Source organism: Brassica rapa, chromosome A09 (assembly GCF_000309985.2).
Source record: "Brassica rapa cultivar Chiifu-401-42 chromosome A09, CAAS_Brap_v3.01, whole genome shotgun sequence".
Lineage (NCBI taxonomy): Eukaryota > Viridiplantae > Streptophyta > Magnoliopsida > Brassicales > Brassicaceae > Brassica > Brassica rapa.
In genome coordinates, this window is record NC_024803.2 from 33252790 (window position 1) to 33273620 (window position 20831).

The 20831-nt window shown below is 32.8% G+C and overlaps 2 protein-coding genes and 2 long non-coding RNA genes across 5 annotated transcripts; 1 reads left to right on the forward strand and 3 right to left on the reverse strand.

Moving 5' to 3' along the window:
- Positions 1-663: 663 nt before the first annotated feature.
- Positions 664-2948, reverse strand: LOC103841089. The gene is made up of 7 exons (XR_627765.3): positions 2741-2948; positions 2519-2632; positions 1875-2184; positions 1499-1788; positions 1172-1399; positions 967-1089; positions 664-884 (listed from the first exon to the last, which is right to left on the reverse strand). It is a non-coding gene; the product is annotated as an uncharacterized LOC103841089 (long non-coding RNA).
- Positions 2949-3775: 827 nt separating this feature from the next.
- On the forward strand, positions 3776-7195 carry LOC103841088 (stress response protein nst1). 2 transcript variants are annotated; one of them, XM_009117602.3, is made up of 4 exons: positions 3776-3992; positions 4121-5662; positions 5825-6765; positions 6901-7195. In XM_009117602.3, the coding sequence occupies exons 2-4, from the start codon at positions 4238-4240 to the stop codon at positions 6935-6937; spliced, it is 2403 nt and encodes an 800-aa protein (XP_009115850.1). In that variant the 5' UTR covers positions 3776-3992; positions 4121-4237; the 3' UTR covers positions 6938-7195. The 2 variants fall into 2 exon arrangements, with proteins under 2 accessions (XP_009115850.1, XP_033136978.1); XM_033281087.1 differs by having other exon boundaries at positions 3801-4011; positions 4120-5662.
- Positions 7196-10241: 3046 nt separating this feature from the next.
- LOC103841091 (macrophage migration inhibitory factor homolog) lies at positions 10242-17050 on the reverse strand. Its single transcript, XM_009117605.3, has 2 exons — positions 13726-17050; positions 10242-12687 (listed from the first exon to the last, which is right to left on the reverse strand). Exons 1-2 carry the CDS (start codon positions 13834-13836, stop codon positions 12460-12462), a joined length of 339 nt encoding a protein of 112 aa, XP_009115853.1. The 5' UTR covers positions 13837-17050; the 3' UTR covers positions 10242-12459.
- Positions 17051-20114: 3064 nt separating this feature from the next.
- LOC117128545 lies at positions 20115-20807 on the reverse strand. Its single transcript, XR_004451904.1, has 2 exons — positions 20653-20807; positions 20115-20546 (listed from the first exon to the last, which is right to left on the reverse strand). It is a non-coding gene; the product is annotated as an uncharacterized LOC117128545 (long non-coding RNA).
- Positions 20808-20831: the final 24 nt, after the last annotated feature.

The following is a 20831-nucleotide window of genomic DNA, read 5'->3' on the forward strand; positions in this document are numbered from 1 at the left end:
AGCAATCAAAGCTGCTTCACCACTCCTCTATATCTCTATAAGATGAAAATATTATTTATAAAATTTCAAATGTAAATGGAGTTTATTTATTTATTTTTAGGATTTTGGAAGTACAAACAGGTTTTTATTAATTAGCAAAATTAGATTCAATATGCATGTTATTTCTTCTGTGTTATTTGCCTTCATTTACTTGAAATATATTTAATTATTTATTGATAAAGAAAGAGCTAAACAATTTTTTTTTACAAATTATGGTTTAGCTGTTATGTATTGACAATGCAAGTGACGACCATCAATTGTTTTTTAAGGTGAAAGGGAGTTACGATCACCTAAAAGCTATGTTCCATTCGTATTCTCTTCTAGGAATAGCGAGGCTTTATCTACCGTCTTTTTTTTACTGATTTGAATCTAAGTCATACTCTCAAGTCAATATTGGATTTTTTTTTTAAATGTTAAATACTCATCTTGGAGTGTTGTAGTTCTTGTCCATCCCATGTGTTGATCTTCATAGCATGTTTGTACGCCATCTGAGGAGGTCCATACATGGCATGTGACTTCTTCATGTGTTCTTTTGAGCTCGTTATGCTGTTGACTGATATGTTTTTCATTATTTTTTCTTCCAATGGTTGGGAGTTCTGATAACATTTTGAGTTTCTGAAACAATAACCGGAGTAACATAATTTACCTATTAAACCAGATTTATAAAACGCGATTGTCATGACAGAAAAAAAAGATAACTGGAAATATTCTAACATTTCAGTAAAGCGTGGAGTAAGCTAACTAAGAGGATTAATTGCGTGTGTCAGAAGAAACACTATGTTCACAGCCATGCGAATGTCTGATACAGTTTATGAACTTCTAATACTCGACGCTGTCTGCCATCACTGCGATTAATAGGTTCTCATCAGTTGATGCATGAACATAGCATATTGAATATGACACAGAGAATTATAGTATAAAGCTCACCTGGAGTTGTTACTCAAGAGAGGGATATACGATAGATTAGAGCAATACTGTAAAAGGTGGAATAAAATTGCAGTAAAAAACTACACGATTTGTGGATGTTCAAGTCCACACTGCGTTCTTTGCCTGCAATCATATCGATTTAGTCAGTAGTTGAAAACAATCCGAATCAGAAATAACATACTAACAAAATCAGTTCAATGTAAACCTTGGTGTCACTGAGGCCCTTGAAGATCTCAGACTACATTTTTTACTCCGGCCGCACCGTCTGAATCAGATGAATCCTTCCAATATCTTGAGCCCCTCCGGTGATGTCACTCGAGATAAAGTTACATACAACTGGCCATGAGTGAAGATCGATCTAGGGAGGTATACCTTAGCATAACTCTTCAGCAGTGGAGCTACTGGCGTGAGCCCAGTGACTTGTGCAACCAACCTGCTCATGAAGATAACAATGTCCTTAGACATACCCATGTATAGTTCGGAACTACTATAACCAGCTCATGTTTAAAAGTAATGACTCTCAAAATGTTACCTGAAGAAAAATCTTTCCCCTGTTTCTGTTTCTGTTTCCTTGTTGAAATATATGTGTGTGCCGCATGTGGCATTCAAAAACATACAACATGCATTATGAATAGGGTATATATGATCTCGACATCATTACAAAGCTAGCCATGTTTGTGTCAAACTGGTTGCTTACCTCCCACCATTTTTGGATTCACACTGGTTGCAACGACAACCCTTGGATCAACTCCCATCTTCTCGAGTTGATTATGAATCTTAACAGCCTGGGCGTCAAAGAGGCTCATAGTCACAGACATGTCACTGTATCATGCGAAGACAGAACAGTAAGGAGAATGTAGTTAGCAAGTCCAAATAATTGTGAAGATAACAAAGCTCAAAAGACTTACTTCTCCATCTTGATTGTCGCCATAACATGATTCTCGTCCTGTGGAGGGTCACGATGCTCGCAAGACCAAGCATCTCACTGTGGTTACGAAAGCGGAATGATTCTAGAGGTATTGGAACAGCCGGTTCGGTGACCTTCTTGAAAGAGGTTGAGTCGCTAAACCGGACCAATAGGGGAGAGTCTGACAGACGGTAATTCTGGTTACATCGTGTGACATCAAAACCGGTTAGAGAGTAGACCGAACCCGCCTCCAGATTAGGCTGGTGTGTCGCAAGACTGTTGACACTCACAGTCGCCGGCATCATGGTCGACTGAACGTGAACCATAAACACAGATATAATTAACAAAATCAAAAAAATCTTGTACGGTGGAAATGATTAAACATGTAATTGTTTAACAGAATCTAAATTCAAGGCAGCGGAGTTGTCTAAAGATGTGAAGCAGTGAATTTACTCAGACGGTAAAAACGTTTGAACATCAAATATTTACACAACAATCATGAAAAGCTGAAAAGTTGTCGGTGTGAAATAGATAACATATAACTAAAAACACAAACTAACAATTATAATATGGATTCAGGACGGCAAATAAGTGTGCAGATTTGAACCGTTGAAATCAAAACAAAATACGGATCTAATACATAACCTGAGAATCAAGTAGGAGAATGTGGACTCCCATGAGTTCTCCACCACGGCAGACGTTTCTGGTCTCCCAGAAGCGGAGCAAGCGAACTTTGACGGTGGAGGAGGAGCGGCCGGTCTGCAGATCAGAGCGGAGGACCAAAATGTTAGCCATAGCACACAATCTTTTGTTAACTCGTGAGTTTAGAATGAATGAGATGTAGTTTCTGAAAAGAGGAAAACATACCTTTTTATAGTCGAACTCCACCGCCTTGGATTACATAAATCTCACATTGAATCTAGATCGTAGGTGATCGATTAATTGATGGCGTAAAGATGATAAATCGGTTACTGGTATCTCGACGAAGAAGATGAAAGATGATAAGACGCGAAGAAGAATTCAGCATATCATGGGATTGAGAAAGAAATGGCCCAGCAAAACAAAAGGTCTTATGATTTACGGTCTAAAGGATACAGCCCGTTATAAATACACGACACGTGGCGCACTCTCCTTCCCTTATTTTCTGAGCTGGCAAGAGGAGAAGAGAGTCACGCTCTTCTTTATAGTATTAGATATGTATATATATATGTAACTGATTAATATTTGCATTTATTTTTATTATATTTAGTATATCTTAGAATACAAATAAACAAATAGCCATTATATTTAATCATACGGAAATAAAATAAGTAATCATTAAACATCAAAATCATATAAAAATTCAAAATAACAAAAATCCAGTATTAAATATTATATAGTTTAACTAAAATAAAAGTCATAAAATCAAGACATAACTAATTGGAAAGTTTTAGCATTTTCATAATAAAAAGACGTGTTTCCAAAATAGAAACGCAAGTTTTCACTAAATTTCCAAACTAAACGAGTTTCCAGTGCGTTTCTGCGAGTTTTCGAGAGATTTCGATTCCGAAACGTGAAACGGATCTTCAACCGAGTTTCCATGCAACATAGGTCAAAGCAATCTTAGATACCTTAAAAATGAAATCTTGTCATTTATTTGAATTCAGTAACAATATGTTACCACGTTTACAAAATAGATAAGATATCATGTCATTTATTTAGCCATTTATATTCTGAAACATTAAGTTACCTGTTTATGATGAAAATATGATATCCAAAATCTGATCTGTTTAATAAATGATGTTGATGAAAGAAAATCAATGGAGCAATTTGGTAAAAGGTGAAATTCATTTACTACTGCGCTGCTATATGTGGGGCCCAACCCTGACCCGAATACCCACCCGGTTCGTTCCATATTTCACATTTGTGCCCTCTTTTTATCATTTCTTTTCCTTTTCTTCTTCTTCTTCTCAAATCTTTTTTTCTCATTTAGGGTTTCGTCGCTGGCAAAAATCGAAGGAAGTAATTCAACACGAATTCGATCGGAATCGTGAAGGTTGTATTCGAACTTCGACATCATCAACATCTTCCCCAATTTCGAAGCTCTCTTTCTTTCTTCTGCCGACGTTTTGCTTCAATGGTAAGTCTCCTGACCTCTCTCGATTGATTCACAATGGTTTCGCTCCGTACATGCGTTTAACCTAATCAAATTCCATTTGCGTGCTTGGCGGTCTTTCTAATTGATTCCATTGTCCTCGTTTGCGTTAGGTATCTTGTTGATTCTCCAAGGCGCTATCATCTTGACTACGACCTCATAATAAGATTAGGGTTTGTGATTCCTGTCTAGGGGTTTTCTGAGAAGGGGACGACGGCTTTGAGAGGATAATGTGTATATTGTGCGTTATTCAAAAGTGGTCTCGTCAGGTTGCAACCATGCTGCCTTGGTTTGTTATACCTTTGATTGGACTGTGGGCTCTCTCTCAGCTTCTTCCACCTGCTTTTCGTTTCGAGATTACTTCCCCGAGGCTTGCTTGTGTGTTTGTGCTACTGGTTACTCTCTTCTGGTACGAGGTTTTGATGCCTCAGCTTTCCACGTGGCGTGTGAGGAGAAATGCTAGGCTTAGGGAGAGAGCGAGACTAGAGGCTATTGAACTACAGAAGCTGAAGAAAAATGCGACTAGGCGTTGCCGTAACTGCTCCACGCCTTATAGGGATCAGAATCCAGGTGGTGGAAAATTCATGTGTTCGTATTGTGGGCATATATCGAAGAGGCCTGTTTTAGATATGCCCGGGTTAGAGATTTCTGGTTCAGGGATTTTGAAGGAGCTTGTTGGAAGAAGTGGAAAGATTTTGAATGGGAAGGGATGGAGTGAGCACGGATGTTTAAACAGGCAAGAGTGGTGTGAGAGCAGCACGTTGAGTAACAGGTCAAGCTATTGGCGGACTAATGGTGGTGATACATTTGATGGAGATGAAAATTGTTTGGTGGAGAATTCGTATTCTGGTGGTGTTGTTTTTGCTTGCAGGCTGCTGACTTCTCTTTTTATGAGCATTAGGTGGCTCTGGAGAAAGATTTTTAGGTTTAGCTCAGTTGATGATTCATCACTTGACCCTGAGCAGAGACGGTTACTGGCTAAACAGGGTGAGAATGGGTCCAGCTATCACGAGAGTAGGATAGAAAAGGCACGTAGAAAAGCGGAGGAGAAAAGACAAGCTAGACTGGAGAAGGAGCTTTCAGAGGAGGAAGAGAGAAAACAAAGAGAAGAAGTTGCAAGACTAGTGGAAGAACGGAGAAAGCTGAGAGATGAGGCCGAGAAATGCAGCAAAGTAGTACTGGCTGCCAAGGAGAAAATCATCAAAGAGGCGGAAAAGAAGCGTCAGGAGAGAAGGAAAGAGAGGGATAAAGCCTCAAGTAAGTGCAGTTCTGATGGTAAAGAGCATGACAAGAAAACAGGAAAGGAAACCGCGCAGAAGCGCAGTGTTGATAAGAATGATCATCTGGAACATGATAGGGGCTCCAACATGGAAAAGAGATATGGACATGGTGTAGAGAATAATGCCACTAGTAACGATACAAAATCTGGCGGTCGGTACTTTGATCGAATGAAGGGTACAATCTTATCTTCTTCTAAGGCTTTCAGTGATAGCCGTTTATTTGGGAGAGGCGTTACTACGTCTGCTACTAGCGCAAAGGAAAATAAACCCATCGGTTCTGCAGATAATTTTCATGCCTCTGCTCATACTAATCCTCCTGAACTCGTGGCTGTGAAATCTTTTCTTAATGAAGTGGAGACGAATGCTAATCGTTCAGTAAGTGTCCTTTCCAAAATCCCACATACTATTTTAGAGTATTGTTATGAGTAAACTAGTGTTTTTAGAGATATAATCTCTCTGAAAGTTCTGTTTTCTGCTTTACGTGATTTCAAAAGTTCACATTCTGCTATAACTGAAAATCCGATGCTTTTTCCATAGGTTGTTACTGAGCCAATGCCGACAAGAGAACCTAGAAAGGCATGGCACCAACTGTTTGCCCGTTCAACTTCTGTTCCTGTTTCCTCGAGTGTTAGTACTATAAGTAGACCTAGTACAAAGCCCCAGGAAGCTTCTCAGACCTCACATGTATCCAGTCAAGTTTCTTCAATACGAACCTTTGACAATCCCATCAGTTTTGGCCTCCCATCACCTTTCGCCATACCAGTGTGCTCTAGTGGATCCACTACCTGTAGTTTAGGTTTCTCACCTCCAACAGAGATTGCTTTCGCTCAACCTGGCGAAGATGAACATTTTGAAGATCCGTGTTATGTTCCGGATCCTATATCTCTACTGGGACCTGTTTCAAAATCTCTTGATCTAAGGGCTGGGTATGAAACTGGAATAGGACTGGCAAAACACCGTGCAATGAAGAATTCACCTACATGTGAAATCAGCAAGCCGTCGCCAATAGAATCTCCTTTGTCCAAATCACGGGCTGCGGATGAAAAACAAGCTAACGACGGAAGCTGGCAAATGTGGAAGAGCCCCCTTGGCCAAACTGGTCTTGGTTTAGTTGGTGGGTCAGCAAACTGGATCATACCTTCAGAGACAGCTAGAGCTAACGAGGAAAGTGGTATGCATCATGTGCCTCATCATATAACATCCTCATTATTTGCAAAAGAGGATGCTTATTCACATAGGGACAGTCCTGAAAGTGATCACCAAAACAGCGTATTCAGCCCCATTACTGGTGGTCCAAGCAACCATGATCCTTGGTCGCAGAATATGTTCTTCCCTGCATTATCTGGCACGGAGAGTCCTTTTTCTTATAGCGTACAAACAGAAAGCATTCTCTTGAACAGTGCAGCGGAGTACAGGAGTCCAACTGGATCTGCTCAAGACAATCCATTTGAACACCCTTCTCCGAATCACTGGCTCAAGTAAGTCTTTTGTTTCTGTAGTTTGCTGAGATTGCAAAGGGATAAGATGTTAATCTCACACCAAATTTTAAGCTGCATAATCTTAACAATTGCCATGAAAAAGGGAATCATATGGCACACTTTGTGATTTTGCAGGAAAGTAAAGGGCTCAGGGGATGGGACTGGGAAGTAATATGTTGCGGCAGGTGAAGTTGAGAACCACCAAGAAGATGTAGAATCGTTTTGGTAGTCACAAATTCAAACAGAACAAAAAAAATGAGGTCAATTTTTACAGATAGTCGCACTTGGTCTGTGTCTTGTCTGTCTCTCTCTTTGTCCTCTCGAGACTTCAATGGTGATTTTGAGTTTTTTACTTGAAAACAGCTCCATTGAAAACGCATAACTATAGTCAAGTACTCTTTACTTTGATAAAGTCTCTCACTTAACTGGATATGGCACTAGTTAGAAAGCGTGTTCCTCTTCATCTCGATCGCTTGAGACCGTAATGTGAGTTTGGTAATTAAAGTGACTAGAATTATTCGGTTAAGTGTGGATCAGTGAGTTGTATATTACTTTTAAAAAGGTACGCCTTTCTGTTACTCAATACTGGATTAGGTGTGAATTAGCAGGTTGTATATGACCACAAAAACATATCAATATCTCTATTCCCACGGAAAATTATTTCAAGATTTGGTTTGTATCGTGCGATATCCATAGTATGATGAGATAAGACAACCCATTTAAAATTAAAGCATGCATATTTAACTCAAAGAAAAGTTAAAGCAGACACAATCAAAGCAACGTCTAATCGACATCATTTTTCTAGTGATTTTTAGATTGACACAATTTACACTTCATTCACATTCTAAAATCATTAACCAAATCATTACGAATGGGATTATTTTTCCACATTACCAACAGGGCCGGCTCAAAATATATACGGGCTTTTGGACAGAAAAAATTTTACATGTACATATGAGCATTTTAAATATTTTGGGCCTTTATCCCTAATTATTTTTAAAAAATTCGAACCCCTCTTTACCATTAATTTTGTTAAAAATGCTTAGGCTCGAGATCCACACCTTTTTGCTCCATGCCTTAAGCCGGTCCTGATTACCAAGGAAGAAAATGTAAAACCTGATGTTTGTAAATTTTTTTTTTTGCAAGATTTAGGGCGGTTGAGTTTTTCAGGTTTTAAAGTTCAGTCTTATAAGTCTTATTTGGATATTATGTTAATACAACTCAGGTTCGGTTAATAATATTTTGGGTTCACGTATAATTTGTAACTCTTGCCAATATTCATTTTGTAACCATATTAATTTCGAGTTCAAGTTATCTCGGTTTGGGTTCAAATATTTTTGGATAACATATGAAAAAAATATGAATTGAATATTTGAAATACTAATTTAAGTTTTAAATTAGATTTTGATCGCGGAACTAATTTTTATTCGAAAAAAAGTATTTAGTAATTGTTAGAAATTTTATGCATATGTATTTTATACAAAAATGATATAAGTATATATAACTAACTAAAACTTATATAAATATAATTTCATGAAAATAAGATATTTCATTTATAAAACCCGCTTCGTATTGATTTTACTTATATTTTAAAGTTTTAAATTAAAATATAAATTGACTATATGTCATTCAACCCTCTCATAATTGATAAATATTTACATACCTATGAAAACATATTAAATAATAATAATATCAACTAAATTCGGTTTGTTCAGTTTACAATTGATGTATTTGCATCATCAGAATAAACTATAGGTTATTTATCATCTGAATAATATTAATATCAACTGAATTAAGTATTTTGTTTTTATAAAATTAAAATATATTAAATTATATTTTAAAATCCTAATTTAAATATGATATTAAATAAAAATTATTTGTTATTCTAAATATATTACTTTATTATTTTGTTTAGTAAATTGAAGTATGTTGTAAAATTCATAAATATATGTTATTATGTATATTTAATTATTTAATATTATAATTTATGATATATTTGATAAAAGGATTAAATTATTTTATATTTATTAATTGGTGTGGTAATTTAATTATGAATATGAATTATGTATATATAAATATTAAAGAAGTGTAATTTCTTGTTCTATAAAAAAGAAATGAATTAATATTCATTCATACTATTATTTAATATTAATAAAGAATTTTAGTTATTTAAAAGTGAAGATTTAAAAAAAAATTATATTTTAATTAAAATTCTTTAAAGATATTATTAAAATACAATTCTATAAAGATACTTAAGAATATCTTTTAAGATGTCTTATTTTGAAAATATTTAAATAACATGTTAAGTTATAGTATATATTTAATAACTAACTTTGTTGTATGCAAAATAATTAGAAGTTAAATAATTGTAATGGTCCAACTATATATAACTTTTTGTAAGTATATTTTTAATGTTTCTGTTTTAAAAGTATAGATATTTATCTTTAGATATTATATCAAAAAAAAAAATATATATATATATGAAACTGAGTATTTGAGATATTTATTTGATCTCAAATACTTATTTGGAATACTAATTCGGAACTTAGGGTTGAGTGTTTTTTGGGCTATTCGAACTTTCAAATTTTTTTTGAATTATTCGTTCGAATTCGATTAATAACACTTTGGTTTTGAATATGTTTTATACCATCCTGCATGATCTATTGGAGTATTTTTACATTTCAAGTCAGATATATATATATTTATATATTTTTGGCTCAGGTTTGGTTTGGATCTTGTGTTCTGATTTTTTTGCCCATGCTTAATAAATTTGTTTACTCCTTAGTCAGAGCCATGTTCACTTGAGGAAAAAAAACACTCGCTTAGGGCAGTTTTCTTTTTACAAAAAGTAATTAAAAGCATTTCTTATATAAATAACTATAAAACGTAATATCGTTAGTAGCTTTATGTGTAAGAAAAAAAATTAGATTAAAATGAAAACATGATTTTTTAAGAAACCAATTACAAAATATTGAAACCAATTACAAAATATTGAAACAATTGTTAATTGCTAAGAAAACTTTGTAAATTAAAAGATTTTCCCCACAAGCTCTACTCTCACACTAAACTACAGTAATTTTAGTATTGTAGATATGTTCATAGTTTTTGTTTAGAACTAATGTTCGTAGGTTTTTATTAAAAAAAAACTATTGCTTGGGGCATCAGTAAGTGTTCGCACGACTCTGTACATAGTACATACATATAGGTAATGTTCTTTTTCACAAACTCAGTAATTGAGTAAGGACGCTTAATGACTTCGGCATACAAAGAAGTGAATTTTGTGGATGCAGAGAAAGTTAAGAAAGTTTGGTTGCAACTGCATCCAAGAACATTATTAACATGTTACAAGATATTACCTCAATTTTTTTTTAAATGCGTGTCATATATGATGTCACACTGTTAGATTAGACTTTGGGGGTGATTGGTTGGGATTTAGCAAGTGACTTTAGCTTTAATTTTTATCTACAGCTTTAAAATCACCAATCATGCTTTACATTACTTTTTAAAGCTACAACCAAAAAATTAAAGCTACAGCCAAAAAACAAAAAAAACTAGCTATAAAAGTCTTATTTTCTAAAGCTCCATCTTTTTGGCTGTAGAAAATTTTAAAGGTACAGCTCTTAAAGCTAAATCAAAAAATCCTACAGACAAAATTCTAAAGTAAATTTCTAAAGTTACAACTCAACCAATCACCCCCATATGATTTATGATTTTTAATATTTTTGTTAGCTTAATTGGTTAATAATATATATGCATATATATAATTAATTAATTAAGCCATTAATTAATGGTGTGATTTTTTGCTTAAGTTAGAATAAAATTAAGAGAGATAACTTTACTCTCAGTTACTCTATTTTCACCAATTACATAAAAATAGTAACTCCATCTTATATTCTAAGTAAGATTTTCACTTTTTATGTGAAGTGAAAATTTTACAGAGTAATAAAGAGAACAAAATATTAGAATAACACAAACATCTTGTTTATTTGTACATTTTTATAAGAGGTTCAACTTCAAATAGAAGAAAAACAGTTTTACACCCAAACAAGAAAATACATTAAAATTCAAATAAAATGGTATAACTACTTTCTTTATTTTTAGAGTAACAACTTAAAAAAAATTAACTCTTAACTTTACTTTAAATCAACCAAACAATCACACTTTTTAAAGTTAAACCTAAAGTAAAATCTTGATAAAAAAATAAAATATTTTACAATTATTCATTTTATTCTCATTTACTCTAGTTTCTTTTTTATCATTCCATACTTTTTATCGCTATATATTATTTCACTTTATTACTCTACGGTAACAAACCTTAGTATTTATGACCCTGTTTAACATTTGGTCGTTGCATAATTCTTTCACTTGCGTCGCAATTTAGTCACTAATTTTTTAACCACTTAAAATAGAGACTTGCGATTGCTCAGTCGTTCAACAACAAATAAACAACAACTTTCGATTACGATGCAACCTGATCGTGCTATTAGTCCCACAACAACGAAAACAACAACTTACGACCAACGACTAGTCATATGTCGCAGTTGGAGGTCTCAAATCGCAGGAATCTTCGACAACAAAAATAATAACATTTGGTTGCTGGTCGCAGTCGCAGATTGCTGTGCCTTGCAAACAAATATTTATATGTTTCTGATATCCTTTCACTGTAATAAATGTGTATAATACTAAAAATTGAAGATCTCACTAATAGTGGGGATCACTGATCATCCATTTCCCTCGCAGGTAAATAAGAGTGACTTGTGTTTTTTCTGGGAACCTCTTAGAGACGTATGAAGATTTTCTAAAAACAATTAGGCGCCTGCATATCTTGTTTCCAGAGTTGTGATGATTTCGAGACCACTTTATTTATCATTTAAGTGCTTTCCCGGTGTCACCAATAAATCAACATTCATTTGTTTCATATCTCAAATGATATAAGCCGCAATCGCACCTAATGGATTTAGTTTCTAGTTGATTCTTGTATTTTTCTTCATGTTTTTTTATAATTAGTTTTCTTCATCTTGTATTAGAGTGACTTATCATTAGTGTCGGTGACTAACGATACCATCATTCCCATGCTTCCATACTTTGCATCTTGAAATCTCATATCTTGCTATCTTCTGGGATCTTTTGTTTGATCCCACTGTGAAGATACCACTCTAATGTGGCCCATATCAACAACGTGTGTACCAATTGGTCCCAATCAAAAAGAGAAATATACAACTTGTGATTTTTCTTTCGTTTTTCTTTTGAGAAATGTTTTGTCGTCTATAGTAAAATAATTCCATTCATATCTGTTCTTATGTAAAATAAACGATTATAAACAGGAAACTTCAAGATTCCAAAATTTTTCACAATCTATCTTCAAAATGGAGACTAGTTCTCTAATAAACAATTGTTAAGAGTAATTATATACAAGAAAATGAAATTATGACCGAGTCCAAAGACTCAGTCAGACTCTCGGATTAGGACATCTCTCGAGTCTCGATCGGTATGTTTTCTTTCAAGTTGTATAATAAGATTATGTGTTCAAGATTTCGAATGATGATATAATAGTTTAATAATCAAGCTTGTATAAGATCAAATAACAAATAAAGATAAGAAACGATATATTGATGTGTATATGGTCGTTAACTCGAATGATACCAACCAATCATTTAATTTTTTTGTTTGATGAACAATAAACAGATAATAAAACTATAGCTTAGAAAGAAGAGGCAAAGCTTGCATATCAAAAACTTTTAAGATAAAACGAGTAGGATGAATAGAAAAATGAGAATGTAGAATAGAACCAACGGTCGCGATAAGCTGTCTCTTAACTTGTTTAGTGATGCCTCCCATAGACACAATCTCTGCATATGCAGCTGCTTCTTTGTTCCCACCGAACACTATCTCTATTGATCCCTTCAGCACCACCATCACCAACTGCAATAAACATATTTGTGTTTAATAGACTACAATTTGAAAATATTTCTTATCTCCTAAACACAAAAAAATCATTGTTGTGAGGGAAAAATTCTTGGCCATGCTATTGTTCTTTGGGTTTCAATATAGGCACCACAATTCACATGATAGGCAAGCAAGATCTAATCGTTAACATTTCAATTATTATACATATAAAACTATCTTACAGAATAAAAATGATGATGTTGACTCTGTTTTTAATTATAAGAATTATCTCTTTGTCAAGATGCCAATTTAAGCGAACCTAGTAAACAATGCTTTGTCATTTCATCCAAATGAAATTAATAATCATTTTATAGCATTTATAAATATTCAAGCGAAACATAAAAGTTCTACACTTGCCTCAAATATCTTTCCCAGTGCCTTCTCTTTTATATATTAAAAAACAAAACTCTTTTCATTTATACAATATATTAATGGGAGAAAATAAGTAACTGAGTGTGTATTTAGAAAAAGGAGAATATTAAGAGATGTAATAGACATTGTACAATAACAAATTTCAATTGGTGTGGAAAACTATAAAATGAAGAGACATAAGACCATCTCCAACCCATCCTTATTTCTATCTCTATATTTTCCCCTAAAATAGAGAAACTCTATTATAGAGATGAAAATGCTCCAATGTATGCCTCTATAATAGAGTTTCTCTATTTATAGGGGAAAATATAGAGATATGTTATTTTCACCTCTAAATATAGAGGCAAAAAGTAACTTTCCTCTATATTTTCCTCTAAAATAGAGGAACTCTATTATAGAGGCATACATTGGAGCATTTTCACCTCTATAATAGAGATCTCTATTTTAGAGGAAATTATAGAGGTGTACATTGGAGATGCTCTAATCGAGCTCATCGAAATTAAGAGACAATATGCATCAGATGAGTTAAACAAGATGCATCTTCTGCTCCAAAAACTTAAAGGAATTGTATTTTTTTTTTTTTGTAAAAAAAAGGAATTGTTCTAAAGGGAAGAAGAATCATACGCAAAGAGAGGTTCTTACATTCTGAGGCCGTCCGACGATGGAAGCGACGGCTTTCGTGACTTCCAAGTAGAACGCATCGGTGTCAACGCCCTCCATATTCACGTTTGTAGTAATGTAAAGACAAGGCATTTTGTCAGGTCGACAGTAACGCCCGTTTCTTGATGCCGTTAAGTTATTTCCAAGTATCTAAAGAAACACAAAAGGAAGGATGAAGCGAGGATCGTATTTATGGGGTTGAAGTTGGACATGGGGAAGAGAAGTATCTCACATGGCAATAAATAGAGAAGTAAACAAATGAAGAAAAAAAATATCGTCTCCAAATTAATTGGAGTGTCTAATAAGAAATTATGGGATTGTATTATTTAAAAATGCGTTTGATGTGAACAATATTTGAAATAATACCTTGACAACTTGATGTGTGAATAAATCAATAACCACAGCTACGACGTCGCCTTCTAAGAAAATTGGTTTCAGACCCAAATTGGACCACACAAAAAAACAGGTCCCTTAATATTTTAAAAGAAAACTAGATTTTGACCCGCGCTTGGAAAGCGCAGATTTTTTGGATTATACTATAATACAAAGTTTTATAATATCGAAAATATAATTTTTAACAGTTATATAATCTATGAATTAGTTTATTTGATATTTTATATGTACATTTTTACGTAAATTTTTTTTACGCATGAGAATTATATCCGGATAAAAAAAACAAACCGAACCGACCCGGAAATATAGGTTTAGTTCAGGTCCAGAGAAGATAACATATTTGGGGGTTTTTTGGATCTGTATGTCTTTGTTTGAGTCTGGATCCTACCCTAGACCCGATCATAAATATGTTGTGTTTATTAGGTATATTTAGATATTTCGAATATGTTTCCAGCATTATGGATATTTTTTTTAGATTTTTAGTTTACGATTATAGTTTTTGATTTCAGGTAAATTTTCAAAGTAAAAAAAATTTGGGTATTTGGATAAAATTTTGGGTATTTTCAGTTCAGTGGCAGATTTTGAATAAGATTTGAATTTTTAGGTATTTGAATTTTTTTGACTATTTGTTTAGAGTTTCAAGTACTTTTCGTGTTTCAGATATTTTTCAGTTTTTTTAGATATTTCGAATTTTCTTAGGATCCTAAATACCCGAACCGATGTGGACTCATTACGTTCATATCGGGTCCAACAACCTTTTGATATAGATTTTTAATGTTATTGTACAAAAACATGGTTGATAAAATATTTTTAGAAAACTCATATTTAAATATGAAAATATCTATCAAACTATAGACAATATAAAGTTTAGTATATAGTATGAGATTTTAGTAGGAAAGTTTATATATGATATGATTACATTATTATAAAGGAAAGAGGAAGTTAGAATGTACACATATATGTCGTGTAACTTCTCTTCCTTTAAATCATACAGTATATTATATGATAAAAGTGATAATATAAAACATTAGTTTCAATGTTTTTATGATTAAAAGTCAAAATGGTAAATATAGTAATAGTAATGATTAAGATGTAGGAGTGATATTTGAATAAATAAAGGAATTGAATAAATTATTGTTAGAGAAATACATGGTAACATATTGTTAGTCTAAGTTTAAGGTAAAACTAAAAAATAATGATCATCAAAGGGTCCGAACAATTTTATAGGTAGATTTTTTAAGATTACTTCCCTTTTAATAGTATTGATTATATGATTAACGTTAATACGGGGAATTAATTGTTGTTATATAGTGCTTTCCTCCTTAAGTGGAAACTTTTTTTGACATCAAAAGTGAAAACTTTTATGAAATGTTGAGCGATTAGTCAGATTTAATATATTCTTTTCAGATCTTGGTTATTTACATCCATGTGATGCGAATGAACCACCGCTTATACATCTTAAGATATTCGATTTTGTTGGGGTTTTATACTATCATTTAGAGATGTTAAAACGGATCAAAGCTTGTATGTCTAATGTCTATCTCAAACCATTTTGTCATGTATAAATGTATAGAAAAATGAATTGCCAGATATGGCGAGAAATAGGTTTAATGATGAATCTCCTTGGTGGGGATATACATACTATGAATAGCTTAGCTGCCCATCCAAACCTCTTTATTTCCTAAATAATATTCACATCAAAATAGAAAATCAAAAATCATATATGAAAACACAACTTACTAAGTTTAAAGAGGTTTTTACGAGTGAAAGTAGAAACAAAAAAAATTACCTTAATAATTTAATATTTTATAATATTTTAAAATTTTTAAAGTAATTAAATTTAGCCTATAAATCAACTCATGGAAAACGTTGGATATTTGTTGAGTAAATCCGCGCATTTTTCACGTGCAGTCCGATCAGTCTAAGAGAGTAAGCTGGCCCATTGGCTACGATTATGTGTTATCTGCACTGCTCACCTAGAAAATTTATGGAAATCGTTAGGTACATATGGTTACTTATTGGTTCAGTTTACGAAATTGATTTCACATGTTTATTTCACGTTTTGGAATAAGTTTGCGTTTCAATCTATATCATCAGTTATTTCATTGATGTACTTAACTCAGGTATATGTTTTTGACAATTAGTGGTCCACTATGATAGCGATGCAATGTAGTCTTAATAATCATACAAGCGAAAAATCCCATACTTCATTTACATATGCTTGTTATATGTGAACTGATATGTCCCCAATCAGCAACCCATGTCGCCATTTATTAACCAAACAAAAAATCATGTTCCCAACTGAACCGGAAACGAGACCATGCCATGTGTAAAGAGCCTAATAAAAGAATAATTGGTGTCAAAGAATAAGTTACATGTGCAAGTGGAATGCATTTTTTTCATCAGCGTATACAAACTCATTTAATATTTTACTAACCGAACTGGAGATTCCATGGCCACACTACAAGAAATCAGCGGCATACTGAGGGAAAAAAATCGTCGGTATGTCGTCGGAATAACGTTATTCTGACGATATACCGACGAAACAAGTCCTCGGAAATTCAATTTTCCTCGGAAATCCCTCGGATATTTCCGACGGAATTCCGAGGAAATGAATTTCCGAGGAAACTCCGAGGACCACCAGTTCGTTCGTCGGAAAATCCTCGGAAAGGAATATGTCGTCGGAAAATCCCAAGGGATACACTTCCTCGGAATATTTCCAAAATTAAAAAAAAAATTATAAATTTATTTTTTTAAATTGAAATTCGAAAATATAAAATTAAAATTGAAATAGAAAACATATTTAAAATACAAAAAATAATAAAATAGTTTTTATAAATAAAAAAAAATGTTTTATAAATACAAAATTAGTTTTAATAAATATAAATATTTTTATAAATATGAAATCATCTTTTTATAAATACAAAATAGTTTTTATAAATACAAAAAATAATAAAATAGTGTTTATAAATAAAAAAAATGTTTTATAAATACAAAATTAGTTTTAATAAATATAAATATTTTTATAGATAAAAAATCATCTTTTTATAAATACAAAATAGTTTTTATAAATACAAAAAATAATAAAATGGTGTTTATAAATAAAAAAATGTTTTATAAATAAAAAAAATAGTTTTATAAATATAAATATTTTTATAGATATGAAATCATCTTTTTATAAATACAAAATAGTTTTTATAAATACAAAAAATAATAAAATAGTGTTTATAAATAAAAATTTTTTTTATAAATACAAAATTAGTTTTAAAATATGAAATCATCTTTTATAAATCCAAAAATCGAATTTATATACAAAAACGTTTTGTATATTTAAAAATAGTTTTTATAAATACAAAAATAAAAAAATAGTGTTTATAAATCAAAAAAATGTTTTATAAATACAAAATTAGTTTTAATAAATATAAATATTTTTAGAAATATGAAATCATCTTTTATAAATCCAAAAATCAAATTTATATACAAAAAACGTTTTGTAAAATCGAATTTATATAGAAAAAACGTTTTGTAAATACAAAAATAATAAACAGTTTATAAAAAAGTTCTAAATCAATTCAACACAACCAAATCACAATTCTAAACCTATTACACAACAAATCACAATCCTACCCAATCACCCTAACAAAAATCTATCAAAAAACTTCTAAAATCATCAAATCTACTTAAAAACCTAACAAATAGGACCTAAGAGAGTGGGATAGGGTCCTTACATGATTTGTAAGGGAATGGAGAGGATTCGCCGGAGAGATCGTCGCGAGAGAAGGTGGAGAACGCCGGAAGGAGAGAGAGGTCGCCGGAGAGGAAGAAGAGAGAAATGGGGAAGAAGATGCGTTTCGAGTTTATAAAACCTAGGGTCCGACGGATATTTTCCGTCGGAATTCCCTCAGTATTTTCAATTTCTATTTTCGCGAAATATTTGGCGGCTTGTTTGCCCGGTTAAATGAAAATATTCCGAGGAAATTCCGACGGCCACTTAAATATCCGTCGGAATTTCCTCGGAATATTTTCATTAATTCGAGGAAAAGGAATGTCCTGTGCATGTATTTCTATTAATTTATATTGTTCCTCGGAATTTCCTCGGAATATTCCGAGGAAATTCCGGGGAACACATGTTTGGGGTTTCAAAACATCAACTTTTTTTGCCCTATATCATTTCTTATACAAATGCAATGCATACCATTGAGGAATCTTTGTATAGATGATCATAAACCATGAAATAACAAAATTTCAAAATGAATTGTAAGTATTCCCTTTACCGTTCATTAAAGTGTATAAGTGTTTCTCTTATGTTGTGGGGATTTCGTTCATACAATTGGAAAAGTGTTATATAAGTGTTTCACTTAAACAAATTTTTGACTTTATAATCAGTCTAAGACACTTAATAGGGGTTCTATAAGTGTTATTCAAACCGCAAAACGTTGTTTTCGGTTTAAAAATCCTACTTCCTCGGAAAAGCCTCGAAATATTCCGAGGAAATTCCGAGGAAAAACAAGTGTTCCTCGGAATTTCCTCGGAATATTCCGAGGCTTTTCCGAGGAAACAGAAACCCTAAAAGCAAAGCCCTGAATCGTCGGAAAAGTCTCTGACTATGCCGAGGAAATACCTAAATCCTATTATCCCTCGGAATTTCCTCGGATATTCGTCGGTGTTTTCCGAGGAATGTGATTTCCTCGGTATTTCATCGGTATATTCCGAAGAAATTCGTCGGAATATTCCGAGGATCTCATTTTCCGTCAGAATGTCCGTCAGAATTACGCTGTTTTCTTGTAGTGCCATATGAACAAATAAGACGGTTGATTATGAGCATTGCATGCAATATTGTATGTCTTTCTATTTTGAGTATGAGATACATGCGTAATCATGAGCATGTTGAAACTGTCCTTTCTTCTTTTCATTTCTTTAAGTTAATTTGCAAAATCAAACAATTCTTCTGGTTGTGAAACTATTTTCACAAATTAAAAATAATTTGTTGTAAAATATATTTAAAATTATCGAAAAGTTTTCATAAATTCCATCGTCCAAATAAAGGTTACAGATTCTGCACTCAAAGGTGAGAAGCTAACTCTTATATTTCTTGTCTCCATCAAACTTTCAAAATCTTTGAATGCACCATACCGACCTTTCATGGATAATAACTCATTATCCTTTCAAAATCCATCCATAAAGTATCATCTTTCTAATATTGGTGGTGGAATACATTTTAGTATTATACTAAATAAAATATTCATGAATGCATAATTTTGTATATTTCTCGTAATATTCACCAGTTAAAATGGAAAAAGAGCACCATTTTGTATCATATCATTCTATGATTGAAAAAAATGATTTTCTGAAAAAAATCACTAAACATGAAAAATTAATGTTATTTCAATTTGATTAACTTCCATTAATATATATTTACTTTTATCACATATATGCTTTCTACTAGTTACCAGGTACCTGCATACATTTATACAAAAACATAATAGGAGAAATAATAGATGTTCAGTTCAAATCTACTTACTGTTAATTCCCACTATGTATCTTAAGTTCGGCATAAAGTGAGTATTAATATATAGGGATCTTTATATATAAAAGAGACTTTCCTTCTCTCTTAGGATGTCCACATGGGATGACAGGTCACTTATTCGTGCATCATGTATCTGACACGTGTCTCACATCCAAAACACAGCTCTTCAACCACTACAAGAAAAAAAGCTTTTCTTAGCGGACGAAAACCGCTATTTAACGATACGATAGCAGTTTTTGAAGCACTGTATCATCGCCCGTCATAGTAAGTTAGACACATTAGATAGCGCTTTTTCGCGTTGCTATCTTATTGTCATATACTATAGCGTTTCTTTGTATGCAATTAAATATTATTTAATAGCGTATAATTTTTGTTATTATTTACATGATTAAAAAATAAAAAATAAAAATACAATAAAAATATTTAATTTTTTTATATTATTGAAATTGCATTTTAATTAAAACTGATTTTTATATTAAAATTAAATTATAAACGAAATTGAATTACAAATTATTCATAAATTAAAACTGGTTCACATATAAAAATAAATCAAAATTGGTTTAAGTGTAAACCAAAAAAGTAAACCTAAAAAGCTAAACCTAAAAAAGAAACCTAACTCATCGTGCCTCCACCTCTCCGCCTCAGCCTCGTGTGTATGTTTACACCAGCCACCTCCTTCACCGGATCTATCAACCACCATCACGAACTCCTTCACATCGACGCTTAAAACCACGCTGTTAGCTACACCATCTTCTGTCCTCATCCATTCTCCATCACTTCTCTTTCCCATGTCATCGTCCCACCGTCTTCCTCCGCCTGCAGAATCCGGCATAGCTAGTCCCGCTCCGACTCCGGCACAGCTCCGACTCCACTACTTCTTCTCCTTAAACAACAAAAATACGTTTCAACCAAACTTGAATCCATGTTTCAGCGTATCACTGTAGAGAGCAATTAAACGAATGGAATTGAAGAATGGAAAACACGGCTACTTTGGAGACACAGAGGTTACGAGGGATGGCGATTGAGAGAGATGGAGAGACATGGCGGCTGGGATTGAGAGATACAGAGGTTGAGAGAGACGGAGATTGTGAGAGATGGGAGAGATAGAGAGAAAAGCTCTTGATATTCTCACCATTGGATAAGATTTTATCAATGGTAGAGATTAAAA